Source organism: Lepisosteus platostomus, chromosome 3, assembly GCF_059453375.1.
Source record: "Lepisosteus platostomus isolate fLepPlt1 chromosome 3, fLepPlt1.hap1, whole genome shotgun sequence".
Taxonomy (NCBI): Eukaryota; Metazoa; Chordata; class Actinopteri; order Semionotiformes; family Lepisosteidae; genus Lepisosteus; species Lepisosteus platostomus.
In genome coordinates, this window is record NC_142613.1 from 17811158 (window position 1) to 17825137 (window position 13980).

At 36.8% G+C, this 13980-nt stretch overlaps 1 protein-coding gene across 7 annotated transcripts in view; it reads right to left on the reverse strand.

Moving 5' to 3' along the window:
• Window positions 1–13980, reverse strand: part of LOC148674558 (serine/threonine-protein kinase MRCK alpha-like) — a 199312-nt gene that overhangs the window by 25151 nt on the left and 160181 nt on the right. For all 7 annotated transcript variants that reach the window (XR_015935340.1, XM_088624780.1, XM_088624779.1 and 4 more), the window contains 11 exons: window positions 10937–11056; window positions 10687–10767; window positions 10404–10509; window positions 9434–9570; window positions 6929–7068; window positions 5615–5696; window positions 4381–4597; window positions 4015–4077; window positions 2945–3538; window positions 1403–1500; window positions 1228–1312 (listed from right to left, as the gene is read on the reverse strand). Coding sequence is in view for 6 of the 7 variants with exons in the window: in XM_088624780.1 (XP_088480906.1) it covers window positions 1228–1312; window positions 1403–1500; window positions 2945–3538; window positions 4015–4077; window positions 4381–4597; window positions 5615–5696; window positions 6929–7068; window positions 9434–9570; window positions 10404–10509; window positions 10687–10767; window positions 10937–11056 (1723 nt within the window). In the remaining variant the exon portion in view is untranslated. The remainder of the gene's footprint in view (window positions 1–1227; window positions 1313–1402; window positions 1501–2944; window positions 3539–4014; window positions 4078–4380; window positions 4598–5614; window positions 5697–6928; window positions 7069–9433; window positions 9571–10403; window positions 10510–10686; window positions 10768–10936; window positions 11057–13980) is intronic.

Below are 13980 nucleotides of genomic sequence, written 5' to 3' on the forward strand. Positions count from 1 at the left end.
CAATAGCTTCCCCGTTTAATGTTTCAAGGTTAGGCTTTGATTGACATCAGATAGACAGATGCCTTGAGGATATACCCCCGCTATTCTAATACAAGCTGTCATCTTGAAAGTAAGTGAATTAGACTTGCAAATGTAAATGAACCACGTTGAAGCAAAGAAAAGACATAGGCACATGACTTAAACAGCTGTGGGAATTGTGATGATTTGCTCTTTAAATAATATACTGCTATTTTCTTTATCCTGTATTGAATGCATTAAAAAACATTAAGCTTAAGTCCATATCACTCAGTTTGCCAGATATATTTTACTAGACTTTGTGCAAATGGGAATGGAATGGAACTTGTGGAAAAACAATAAAATAATAACAATTTAAACTTGTGCTCATTCGTAGTATTGCTAATATCCCTGAAGCACAGCAATATTGTGAATGGGAGAACAGCCAAATCACCATGTTTTAAAGTTTTCTTCCTGAAGGAATCAAAGTGCAAGTCTTTTTCATTGTCAGAACATTAACATTCGAACGGAAGATTGTTCGAAAAGATCTTTTCTTTACAAAGGGTATTGTCGATGAATTGCTGCTTCATTTTTACAGTGGAATTTATATACTGTATTTCACATAATGTTTTAGAATGGTTTTCAAACAGCAGTTCATGTGTACTGTATAACACAAATCAATACATGTACAATTGAAATCAAATGATGAGTAGTTAACTTAAAATACTTAAAAGACTTTTACATTTCTGAGGGGTCTCCAATTTAACTTGTTCTCATTTAGTTTCACTGTTGACATGTACCGATTACCAAGGGTTTACGTTTTAAGATTGGGATTGAGTATTAAAAGTATTAATATATAGTGAATGTACAAGATACTACGTTATGATGACTTGTTTATAAGAAGCATGGATATTATTCTTATGTTGAGTAGAAAATATTTAACTCCTGCATTTATTGAGTACTGTATTGCGTTCTACATCCTATTTGCTGTTTCTTGATCTAGAGGTTTGATTGATTGTGTAACTGACTGTATAATCTTTATGCTGCATGCAGGTTCATTGGACATTTATAATTAAGATTTTAAAGAACTTCTGATCTTTAAACAGTACCAAATGTTTAATATACTGAGAAATTCCTTTAACTGTTGTGTTTATTAATGGAATAGAAGTGAGAAGAAGAAACAACTTTTCCCTGTTGCCTGGCCTGACCCTCCGTTTAAAAGTTACTTCTTACCTGCCATCTTGTTCTTGAAATAAATTAACCGAACTGTTTCCAAGCCTAGAAGATTAAGTGATCCCTCAGTATTTAAAGGCCGCACCTAGGGACGAGATAAGGGGTTAAGATTTTGGCAGTCATAAAACAGGAGCGAATTTGCATTCTCCTGCAATTTCTAGTTGCATCAGGTTACCTTTTTCAAAGGAATTGTCTGAATCCACTCCATTGTGTTCACATCAAACACATCAACTGCATTTTCGCTGTATACTGAAAGGTATGGTGCATTATAACCTAAAAAGAAACAAAAACAATCAACCCGAACAGGTTAACAACTTCAATAGTGCAGGTTCTGGGATTATAGCACAATAAAGATTACAATCAGAGGAGGCCACTTGTTCTCCATTGATCGTCCATAATGCAAGTCTGAGAATCTCATCCTGACAGTTTTTTTAAGTGGCTGCTGATTCAATTTTGAGGTCTGAAACAAAATGTCAACTGAGAAAGGTCAATGTAAAGTGACCTTGTGTTACATTTGCAATATATATTCTTTGTCAGTTGCTTTGTCAGCAGTAATTTGATTTACTCTGTGACTGGGCCGCAGTTCAGTCCTTTAGCACTCTACTGACATCAACAGTCAACTCTTGAGACTTAAGCAGCTCTTGAAACAAAGCTTTGCAAGTTTATAAACAATTGAAAACCACAAGACACAACTAAACAAAATGTTTTGCAAAGGCAATATTTTAGAATACAGGGAAACAGTCAACGCAGATGGAGAGATAACACATTCATATTAAATATTAAAATTCTGTGGATTCAATTTAGTCCACCAGTCTTTAGTTTTTATGAGGTTTATTCCATTCATGTAACAAAATTAAAACTCCATTAAAAAGCACAGCACTAACAAATAAAGTCTGAAGGTATGTTTATTTTATGTATTATTCTTCCCTAACCATGTAAAGCACTTTGTAAATAAACATGTAAAGCACTTTTGTAAATGTATTTCAGCAGCATGCTCCAATCTACAGAGACGTGCAATGAAACATTTCATCTGAGGAACAGCTGAAAGCCATGAAGACATTACTTTAGCTGTGGAACTTTAAAGTAATTCTTTAGAAAATAAGTAATTCCCTCCGGCATCGCTCAGAATTGTGATGATGGATTATGGTCCATTTATTGTGGACAAACTACAGAAACTGCATAACTCCTCCCTCCTTATCTGCACTTTTGCGTAATTGCGATATCAGGCCCAGCATGGCGAGAGGCATCCTGGAAGCTTCAGGCACATTCTCAGAGGCCTGACACTTCTTGGACTGTCCACAGGGCTCAATTCCAAAACTGAGCATGTGTTTTCCTCCACATTATCCACTGAATTGCTCCTGCTTCATTGCATCTTCTTACAGAGTGCTATACTATAGCTTTTGCTATATGAAAAGGTATGAGATATACATTATATATGAACGTATATAACATATATATATATGATATATATATGTTCCTTTTCATAATAGAAAACTGTGCAGTACTTTATTCTTGTCATGTTGTTTTGTTATTTTGCATATTTATGTAGATTTGTATGGTATGTACAGTGTATATGCTACAGGACAGCGTTCTCCTAATAAGTGCATTTTTTGTTATCCGCAGACAGTGCGGGAGTGTATAAACAGGACAAACATATACACTTTCTCTGTGTAGAAGCCGTTTAAGAAGGCAGAGATAAAAGTTAAAGCAAACTCACAACAAGAGCTGGGGATGGCCGGCCACATGAGCTCCTGTTGCCGTGACCTGCGACCCTGACAATCCACATAGACCCCAATGCTGCTGAAACAGAGCAGGTACTCTTTGCTGGAGATCTCCACTGCGCATATGGCATCCATGCCCTGTTGTGCAATGAAGGCTAGCGTATGGTCCTCGGGATGCAGCAAGCTGACAGGGCTGGTTTCCCCATGGAGGCTGTACTTCATGAAGCCCGACTGATACCCCACACACAGCCTCTCGCTGTACAGGAACATCCACTGCACAGTCCCCGGCACCTGGATCTCCCGGATCTTTTTGTGGCGCATCTTGCTCTTGTTCAGTTCATAGCAGATGACTTGCCGTTTCATGGCCACACACAGGCATGTCATTGCCCCATGCCGTACTTGCCCTGAGACCAGAGTCTGGCAGCCCTTGGTCTCGGCCAACTTATAGAAGTCTGTCTCCCGGCCATCCAACGCTGCCATGGGAAAAAGGCGCACGTGCCGGTTACGGCCAGAGATCACGGCAAGCAGCTGCTCCCCAGGAATCAGCTCGATGTGGTGTACTTTCTTGTTGTCTCCCACACGGATGATCTCTGGTGACGGAAAATAGTTTCAACGCTAAACGCTGCACATCTGGAAACTCCTGTCATTCATTCCATAATTGCTCACCTGCGGCTTTCCAGTAACTAATTTATGAAGAAAAACATTCTGTTGGGTAAAGGCTACACTTGCCTATTCACCACCATTTTCAAAACTCTACACCTTCCAAAGTATAAAACGTATTAAAAGCGGAGGTCACAAAGTAGTATTTTCAACTGATTTTGGGATGTTGAACCCCCACCATTCTTGTGTTCAGCTGTTGGACAGCAGACGGTGTGCTATTTTTTAAGTGGAAACCTAGTCAATATAAAATCTTTGTACAGTGAATTAAAGTGTTCTCATTGTCTTGATGATTTTGGTTAACTTTCTAATTAAGCAAATTAAGCAAAAAGGGCTTAATGCTTTGAAACTTTCCCCCCAGTAGACAGAATTGCTTTTTTAAATGCAAGTTTGTCTGAATTTAACATACCATCTTTGGTGACATGCACAACATACAGCCCCTCTTCATTCCCCAGTGCTATCCGTTCATGATCTGAAAGAGAAAGAAGAAAAATGGTGTTTAGCAAGTCAGAAAGGAAAAAGCAAAGGTATGCATTACTTTCTATTTGCTGTGTTCAAAGTCTGTTATATTCTGTTAGTCTTTCAAACTTTTCAATGACTTCAAAGTTTTAATTTTGATCACAGAATGGTAAAATATATTTCAGTGACAACTGAACATTTGAAATAGGGTTTGTATCAAGGACTGATTATCCATTATAATATGAGCACTCTTTTCATAAGAGAAAAAATATAGATCAGTTCTAGTTGTGCAGGTTTCCAAGAAGAGCCAGCATACCTATGATGGAGGCAGACTGTGTTGTTTTGATGAGAGGCAGTGTGCTGTCATAGGCCTCTTTGGGCACATAGACAAATCTGTCCTTGAGCTTGTTTTTCTTCAAGATGCGGTGCAGCTCATTCAGCAACCCCACCCACTTATTCTTCTCTTGGTCATTGTCAGCCAGGATGAGGATAGAGCACTTGTTACTGGAAGCAGACAGCTGTGATGCCGTAACCTGAAAACATCAGCAGTTTAGAATCACTGTGAATAGGCAGTACATTCAAATCCATAGTAAATCTGAAACTGCTAAAGGTCAGTTTGCTCTACAGTTCCCCTTAGTAACAGTTACCCAAAAAATGGAAGCTCTCTGCTATCTTCAATTGTATTTCTTTTAAGAAATCCCAATCTTTTGAATGTGAAATTGTCAATCAACTTGGCTTACTGCTATAACTCTCATGGATGCACATGTCACAGTGCCATCATCAGAGTTAGGATGTCAGACAGACAATGAACAATTCTTGCTGGATAAGCTTGAAGTTTGCAGAAGCCCAATTAGCCACTAGAAGTCACTGTTGAATGGAAAACCAAGAAACTCTTATTTGACTTGGAACCTACCCTGCCTGAAATAATTACAAGGCACTCTATGGGGATTACCAATGTCAGCTGGCATTGAACACATCTTTGAACAGCAAACTATTAGACTACAGGACACACCCTGTGCTCTACGCAGGACTTTGAGTGAGATAATTTCTACTTGACTACCTTTACTTTTACAAATGTCCTCAAACATGTTCATGCAGAAGGTACTAAATGTAAGTGCTCAAGAGCTGCAAAACAATAAACAATAAACATGACAAATGGTAGCTTGTCTGTGTAGTGCAAATTGTTGCAAGCTTTTATACCTGGGAACATCAGCATTGTTTTATCCCCATTTGAAACACCGGTGGCAAATCATATGAATTCCAAATAGCTGACAGAAATACAGACCGACGTCAACACTTTTGTTACAGGATGCCTGGAGGGTTATGTTGGGAACATAGAGCCACCATTATATGAAATGGATTAAACAATAGGGAAACAATGAATGGTTAATGACAGCATTTCATCAAACATGGAAAATTGTGTAAGGATTGCAGGTGAAACTGCATATTACCTTTGGATGTGCTTTTTCACCTCTTGCTTTATTTTCCTGACACCTGTCTTTAGTAACTGCGTTAACACTCCTGTGGAGAAAGACAGCTGGAGCACTTACCCTGAAAATGCATGGAATGTCCTTCCTGTTGGCGTGAATGACGTCTGAAGCTAAAACTGAACTGACAGAGAATTCTTCATCCCTAAGAGGGAAACAAATCAAGGGCTTGAAAGCGTTCGACACAAAACCATGCACCAATTTAATTAAACAAAAGAACCACTCTCCCACAAGGCAGAAGGTTAAGCACAATACAGTACTGAGAAAAAGTCTGTGAACCTTCCCCTAGGCTGGTCTGTGTTTTTGAATATTTTAGGCCTAAAATATATATGTCTTAATAAAAGATGAAGAATATGTGATAAAACATATAACTTATAGACCTAAAATATATTTGGACTCATTAACAAAGTGATCCAAAGGTTCCAAAGTTAACTACCCTCATGTGAATACGTATGCAAAGCTTTCGATTCAGTAACGTGTGGAACCTCCTTGAGTAGCTATGACTTATTTCACTTCAATTTATACTTTAACCAAGTATTTCAGTTCATTTAAATTTCCTCCATCAGCTATATAATGTAGAAGTTTATCTATTACTTCATAGTGATCATGAATTCTTTTCATACACTATTGCATCTCAAAAACCATTTAAACAGTACATGTAAATCATTTTTGTTAAGACCAGACCAGTTTCAATTAAATAAGATTAATATGGCAAGAAACTGTAATTACTATAATTATATTGGGGGGGTTCACAAACATTCTTGGCACTATATATTCTCTCACACCACAATTAAGCTTTTTTTATTCCAGGCCTAGTCTGGCAGGAAACTGACAAGAACATTTAGGAATGACCAAACACACTCCAAGACTAAGACGATCAATCCTGGTACTGGGTAGCAAAAATCAATCACTATCAAATCAAAAAGACTTTTAACAATTACTGATGATTTTATCAAGATAGCATATGTTAAAGAGACTCAGTAGAAAACAAAGTGGTCAGGAACGTGCAGTGGAAGATCTACAGATCTAATGAAGAACTAACTGACTTGCCTTAGTTCAAAACAAGTCTGTTCCTCTCACTACAAATAGTAGATGTTTAAAACACAATTAAACTCCTCTTTACCATTTGAAAAATTAAACAGTCAAAAAGTGAGAATTATTTTCCATCAAAGGCTTACATTCATCAGCACTGGGGTGAGGAATATCAGAAAAAAATCACAGTGGCACTGTGAGTGATGTTGCTGGACAGTATGTTCTGTCATTCCTCATTTCAATGTGGGATTAAGTGAATTTATTATTTCCTCTGAAGTGCTCTGAGAACATACGGAGTGAAAAGCACCATATAAATGAAAGGTTTTAGTTTCAGACACATCTCACCTCATGTCTATGACCTGGCTCACCACTATACTGGGCTGGGATGCCTTCCCTTCAGCTATGTCATACAGGAAGAGCTTGAAGTCGCACACCACAGCAAGAGCCCTCTGCCAGCCCTTCTTCACCCCAGCAGGTTTAGGCACCTTAAAAAAGACAAAGAGTAACACACTATACAAATAACAAAACTCCTATATACTACATTGAATTGATTATTATATTTTGCCTAACAAAACAGTTTTTCCCGATTGCAGACCTTTATTGGTTGAGGTACTCTGTTTAATTTTTAATTGTTAAATTTGGAGAGATATTGCTTTTGATGTCTGATGTACCTGCAGTAAAACTCAACTTTCTTCCAACTTAAATACCATTTGGTCTCATTAATCTGGTCCAGCCAAGAGGAGGGTAAATAAAAAAAGAAAACATAATACTGGATGTTAAATCTGGATCTCTTGTAATACTCTGAAGAGAAAATAATTTCCATAATATTAGAAAGACTGCAATTGAGGTTATTTTGTCACCTTCATCCTTGCTTTTTTTATTAAAGATTGTAAAGCTTGACATAACTCTAAGTCTTGCATTTTTATTGCTTTTTCTTGTATTGATTTAATGAGGTCATAGAAAAATCTAGATGAAAGAACCCGTTCACTTTCATACACACAGTAGATTCCCGTAGTTGAAAATCACCTGCATAGTGTTATGTTCATATTTCCTGTATATTTAAAATTGACTTGCCAAGTGTCCAATCCATGATTGTACCAGTAATTTGGCACACTCTTTGATGAAAACAACAGGTCTTTCGGAGAACTGAAGAGACCGAAAATACATTTAGGGGCAAAGCTATTTTTATTGTATTTGAGGAATTTGAAGAAAGATGTGTTTAAGTTTAATGCCTGCCTATAAACTAATTAATAAATAATTAATAAAAAATTATTTGTAAATAGGAGTTTCTGTTAGTCTGTAGTTAGGTCTAACAAATAAATATTAATTTCTCCTTAAAGTTTTTGCCTGATATACTTTTCATGGTTGTTTTCAATGGAAGGTTTCCTCACAAACATTGGAGAAAAATCTCTAGCGATGTTAGCATCTGAAACTTCTAACTTCTATAAACTTCTAATGACTGCTTTCTTACTTAGTTTGGCAGAGCATCTACAAGAGGGAATGTATGTAATGATACAGTCTTTCTGAATAATTAAGAAGAAACAAGAAAAACATAGGCGAGAGAGAAATGTGGAACTATGATGAGCATACGCTTTGAAGTATACTTTGAAACTGTACTGGTAGAATTTAGACCAAACGTTTGCAATTTTAGGAGAGCAGACTGTGAAGCAGGGTAAGAGTTGCAGCAGCCATATCACCCTGCAACTCACAACTAGCAATCCACTGAAGCTAAGCAGGTGTGAGCCTGGTCAGTACCTGGATGGGAGACCTCCTGGGAAAAACTAAGGTTGCTGCTGGAAGAGGTGTTAGTGGGGCCAGCAGGGGGCGCTCACCCTGCAGTCCATGTGGGTCCTAATGCCCCAGTAGTATAGTGACGGGGACACTGTACTGTAAACAGGCGCCTTCCTTCGGATTAGATGTAAAACCGAGGTCCTGACTCTCTGTGGTCATTAAAAATCCCAGGGCACTTCTCGAAAAGAGTAGGGGTGTAACCCCGGCGTCCTGGCCAAATTTCCCATTAGCCCTTACCAATCATGGCCTCCTAATAATCTCCCTCTATGAATTGGCTACATTACTCTGCTCTCCTCCCCGCTGATAGCTGATGTGTGGTGAGCGTTCTGGCGCACTATGGCTGCCGTCGCATCATCCAGGTGGATGCTGCACATTGGTGGTGGTGGAGGGGAGTCCCCATTACCTGTAAAGCGCTTTGAGTGGAGTGTCCAGAAAAGTGCTATATAAGTGTAAGCAATTATTATTATTATTATTATTATTATTATAAATAGATAAGGTTAATAGATTGTATGCAGAACGTTGGTCACTACACTACACTACACAAACAAATATTGCTGCTGGGGTTCACTGTGCTGTTCAGTTTCAGAGAATTGTGAACAGACATATGCGCCTAGGCCTAAAGGAATGTCCTATAACATTCCTTTTTTATCTTGAAGAAGCAAACCAAAGTCTTTAAAGGTACAAAGTCAATTCAGTAGACTTCTTCAAAACCATCAGTGAAACATAATTGAGAGGCTACAAGGTTAAATTTCATCCTTACACAAAGGGTTGTTAGAATCTGGAACAAGATAACTTCAGATTAATTATCGACAACCAACCAAAAAACCTTGATCGTCCAGTTTACCTCCTCTTATTCATAACGTTTCTTATGTTATTTCTATCAATTATTATGCAATTAATAAATATCAATAGACTTCAATACCATGTTGTATACACCTTTAGGTAAAAACCTGAATTAAATAGCAACACAGTACTTTGAAAATTGATTTTTTCTTCAAATATTATTCCCATACTTTGCAACTTATTTACTTTAACTGTTCCTATACTTTTATTCTTTACCCTGACATGTCCCTCATAAGCTGTTCCAATTCCCTTCTGCGGATCTATTCCCAGAGGTCCCTTGGTCTGGTCAGGGGGGATTGGGCACACTGCTGGTGCTTTATCCGCACAGGTCACATGACACGAGAAGTTGCAAACTGAATGTAAAAAAAGAGAAAAAAAATGAATTTGTGCAGTAATGTTCATTACTGTTTTGCAATTATTGGCTTTCTTTGGCTGAAATATTTAGAATAGCAAGAAAAATGAATGTCAATTCAATAAAATCATCAATAGTCTGGTAATTTATTTTACCAAAGATAAATTCGCACATTTTCAACTGAATTATTTTGTGAATGGCCTAGTTTCGGTGCAGTGGCTCTGTGGTTAAGGATCTTCTCCTGTGGCTGGAAGGTTGCCGGTTCGTATCCCGCGGCCAGCTTCTCTCCCTGTCTGTGTGTCAGTGCGTCTCATGGAGAGCAAGTTGAGGTATGCTAAAACACAAATTCCTAATACAAGAAATTGTATATGGCCAATAAAGTGATCTTATCTCAATTTAATTGTTTATATGTTTTTCATTATGAAGTGCTTTGGGGCATGTACTGTGAAAAGTGCAAAATAAAAATATTGTTATTCATGTTTGAAACCTCCAATTGCCATTACAACCCTAAAATCACCTCAGGAAAGCTGAAGACAAAATATACACACCCCTTAAAAAATGCATCTTTAACACAGCACTGTTACATGAGGAATGGCAGATTGACACCACTACCACTAAAAAAAACTTCAGGCTCACAGGCATCTAGACAATCACAGTGGTTGCACAACAAATGGAGGAAACTATGACTGTCATCAAACCCAACCAATTCCAGCAGAACAATTGCTTGGGGAGTCTAGGTCACATCTGGCTAATACAAACAATGATTCCCCACTATTATCAACACAAATCTGGAGGCTGTAACCTATCTGGAAGAATCATATTTCAAAACATTACCTTCACAGGTACAGCCTTGGCGTATCAGTCCCACCATCAGAGAGGTGCACTGGTTGCATTTGGTTGGAGTGTTGAAGGACTTCACTACGAATTGATGAGCTTTGGGCTACAAAAGAAATTGATAATTATTATCATAGATTATCATCAGAAACTGTGACACATAATGTTCTGATCAGTCAGAAGAGCACACATGATTTTTTTTTTGTTTTAATCAAAGTTGCCCGTCTCCATTCATCCATTGCTGGACTTTCCCAAGTCTTTCCTGAAAGAAAAACACTGTTACCTTGGGTGGTATAAGCCCAGATCCGCTGTATGCTGATCGCATTGTTGGAGTCTGTACAATACGTGGAGGGTGATCAATCATCTGGAACAAAACATAAATAAGAAACACATGAGAAAATGCTAAACAGTATACAAACACACAAACAAGAGAAACTTTTGTTATTTTTTTTACAATCTGGTACCTGGACATTGTTTTATTTAAACCCTATCTTGCAATTGCTCAATACAGAGAACTAGCACTATCCCTGTACCTCGATGGACTCCATATCGCTGGCAGTGGAAGGGGACCGGGATCTTGAGTGAAGGTGGGACTTGGGTTCATCATCTCGTGATGGCGTGTTGGAAACATTGAAGTTCTCAATGGAGTCAATCTGGGAGAGCAGAGCAAAATGAATAACTCAAAAGAGCTAACCTTGCTGCTAAAGTGAGAGGTTTAGTACCAGGATTCCAAAATATCTAGCCTTACACAGAGTGTTCTGTGTTTTCAGTATTTATTTTTTGTCTCATGATGTCCCTTTAAATTTACCTTTGGCATATTCTGCTGCTTAGTTAAATACACTGAAACCTTGCTAATTCTCAAACCAAGGTGATCTAATTTTCATGTAACATCACTAATGCTTGTTTTGCCTCATTTCATTCCTGCTTGAGAAGCAATAATGATCACTAACCCCACAGAGCCTTTTGAACTCGCATTTGCAGTTTACTGCAAATTGATATAAGATTGCACATTTATTTTAAATGAAACAATATTAATTTCAACAGAAAAAAATATGTACAAATGTCATTGGAAACACCGAAAACACAGAACTCCCTATACATCTCTACATGCTAATGAAAAGATGATGTACATTCTTAAGTAATGAGTTTATAATATAGAAAATCACAGCAAGGTAGCAGACTTGTCTTTGAGGCTGCTGCCTGTTGACATCACCCAAAGTTTCTTGTCAAATGTCAACTCCAGGCACTTCAGTTGTACCAAGCCTTGGAGAAAAGCCTTCTGACGAAAGCGGGGAATGATATCAGAGAGTCAGAAGCGTTCTAGAGATACAACTGAACCAAATCAAGCTGTATCCAAATTTGTTAAGTTTAAAAACTTGCCATGAAAAGATTAATATATATTCGTCCTATAAATAGCTGTAATACCTAGTGACATATAAGGCTATACTTTTTAGATTATTTTGCTGACTTCATTTATTATTTCACTATGGTGATCATTTAGCTGAAATATGTTTATGAGTTTTCTGAAACTTTCTGTTCTTTTAAACACGACAAGAAAGTAGTGAAACAAACATCAATAATTCTATATATTAAGTGCAGATAGAAATATAATTTTTTAACTTTTTGAGTCTGCACAGAAAAATACTAGAAAGTGAAAGACATAAGCACTGCAATCTAAGACTGACTATGACTGGAATTTCAAATGAGTGCCTAACTCTACATTAAATGACTTTACAGGCAGTTATGGTCATTGACTGCACATACAACAAATGCTGTAATGAACTCCCAGGATTTGTTTTGTGAATCTAACACACATTTCAGAGACTAGCAGGGTACAAACAATTTTGCATTTTGAAAATTACTTTACACTATATTCATCCCCATAAATTCTAATACCATTTTTGACTAACAGGTTGCATTTAAATTATTAATACTACTATATAAACTACTATATTACTTTATGTAATTATAATTACACAATTTTTAAGTTGAAGCAAAATGAACAGAGAAAACAATGTGTGGATTGATATTTGATTAAATACCAAAAAGTTCTACAACTTATGAAGAATACAAAGACTCTTCATTTTAGTAACAGTGCAGTAATGCATTTTTAATAGTATTAATAGTTTTATTTGAAACTATGCTTAACAGCACTAGTACTATATGCCACATTTTAATTTTCCTTCAACAGACTTTTAACCTCAGCAGGATTGATGCTGTCTGCAAGATTCTCTGCAATTTATAACTAGTTTTTTAATTATCTTTTTTTGTTTTCTGTTTTAGTTTTATAATTTCCCACACGCTAAATAATCAAAATACACAATTGTCTTCAAAATCTGAATAAAAATTTACCTCTGCAAGATTTTCATGAATAGAGTATGTACTAATGTCACAGAATTATAGACAAGGTTTGACATGATAGTGTCATTTAAAAAATATGTTAACATGTTACAAGTTTCACAGCATTATATGAGAAATAGTTGAATATATGATTTTAAAGTGCTATATCAAAAATACTTTAAACAGACCACTTCTGTGCCAAAAGTCATAGCCTTATTTAGAAGGTAGTCCTTTTTAACACATGCAATTTTATAACACCACTAACACATTTTTAAAAACGACATCTGAGTTCAAAGACATGCTGTCCAGATTAATTGGCACCTCTATGCCATATGCTATCCAGAGTGTAGTCCATTTTTATATCCCCTGCTTGCCAGGTTAGGCTCTGGTTCACTGCAAACCACTAAGCATACAGTGGTTATTAAAAATAGAAGCATGGACATCAGAAAGAAACTGGCAGATTAGCTGGTAAACTAACAACTCTTTGTATCTGCATACATTTTATGAGGTTCTTGTCTGAGAACCAGGTTGTTAACTCACCACTGCAGTTCTGCACCTCAAAGTTCTTAAAGAGGAAATGGGGTGCAAACCAAAAATGAAACAGAAATTATGCCACACTACATAAATGTATTATGTTGTATTGTTGTACGGCATGCACTGCATTAAGTTACACAGCCAACTATAAAAAGTGTGTCCATTCACAGTTGTACCTGAGCAACAAAACATGCCTTCGTCTAAGATGCGATAATGCTTGTACCAAATTTTGAGACAATTTTATCATAGTCATGTGCATTGTTAAATTTGTACATACTGTGTAGCTACCTTTAAAGAGCACGGATGTCTATAAATATGCATTTCAATATGTAATTAAGATAGATGAATCAATAAAAAAATGGTAGCTAATTTAGACAATAAATTGAATATTGTGATTATTGTCTGTTCTCCACTTCAATTACACACTCGTACAAATATTTTACGTCTAGCTAATAAATTAATAGAGTCCTTAATATTTTTTTAATGCTTGCCATAAAAACAGGCCCTACTACATTTTTATATTATTGAACTAAGAGTAGGTAGGTAGTTCTAAGAACACTGTACATTTTCGTTGTATCAGGTAACTGTTTTTTGGGGTTTCACCCCATTATAATAGATTCCTTAAACATTCTCACTATTTTTAGAAGGACAAAAAAATCTCCCTAATCAAAATCAGCAATTATGTTTTGATCCATGAAGCACA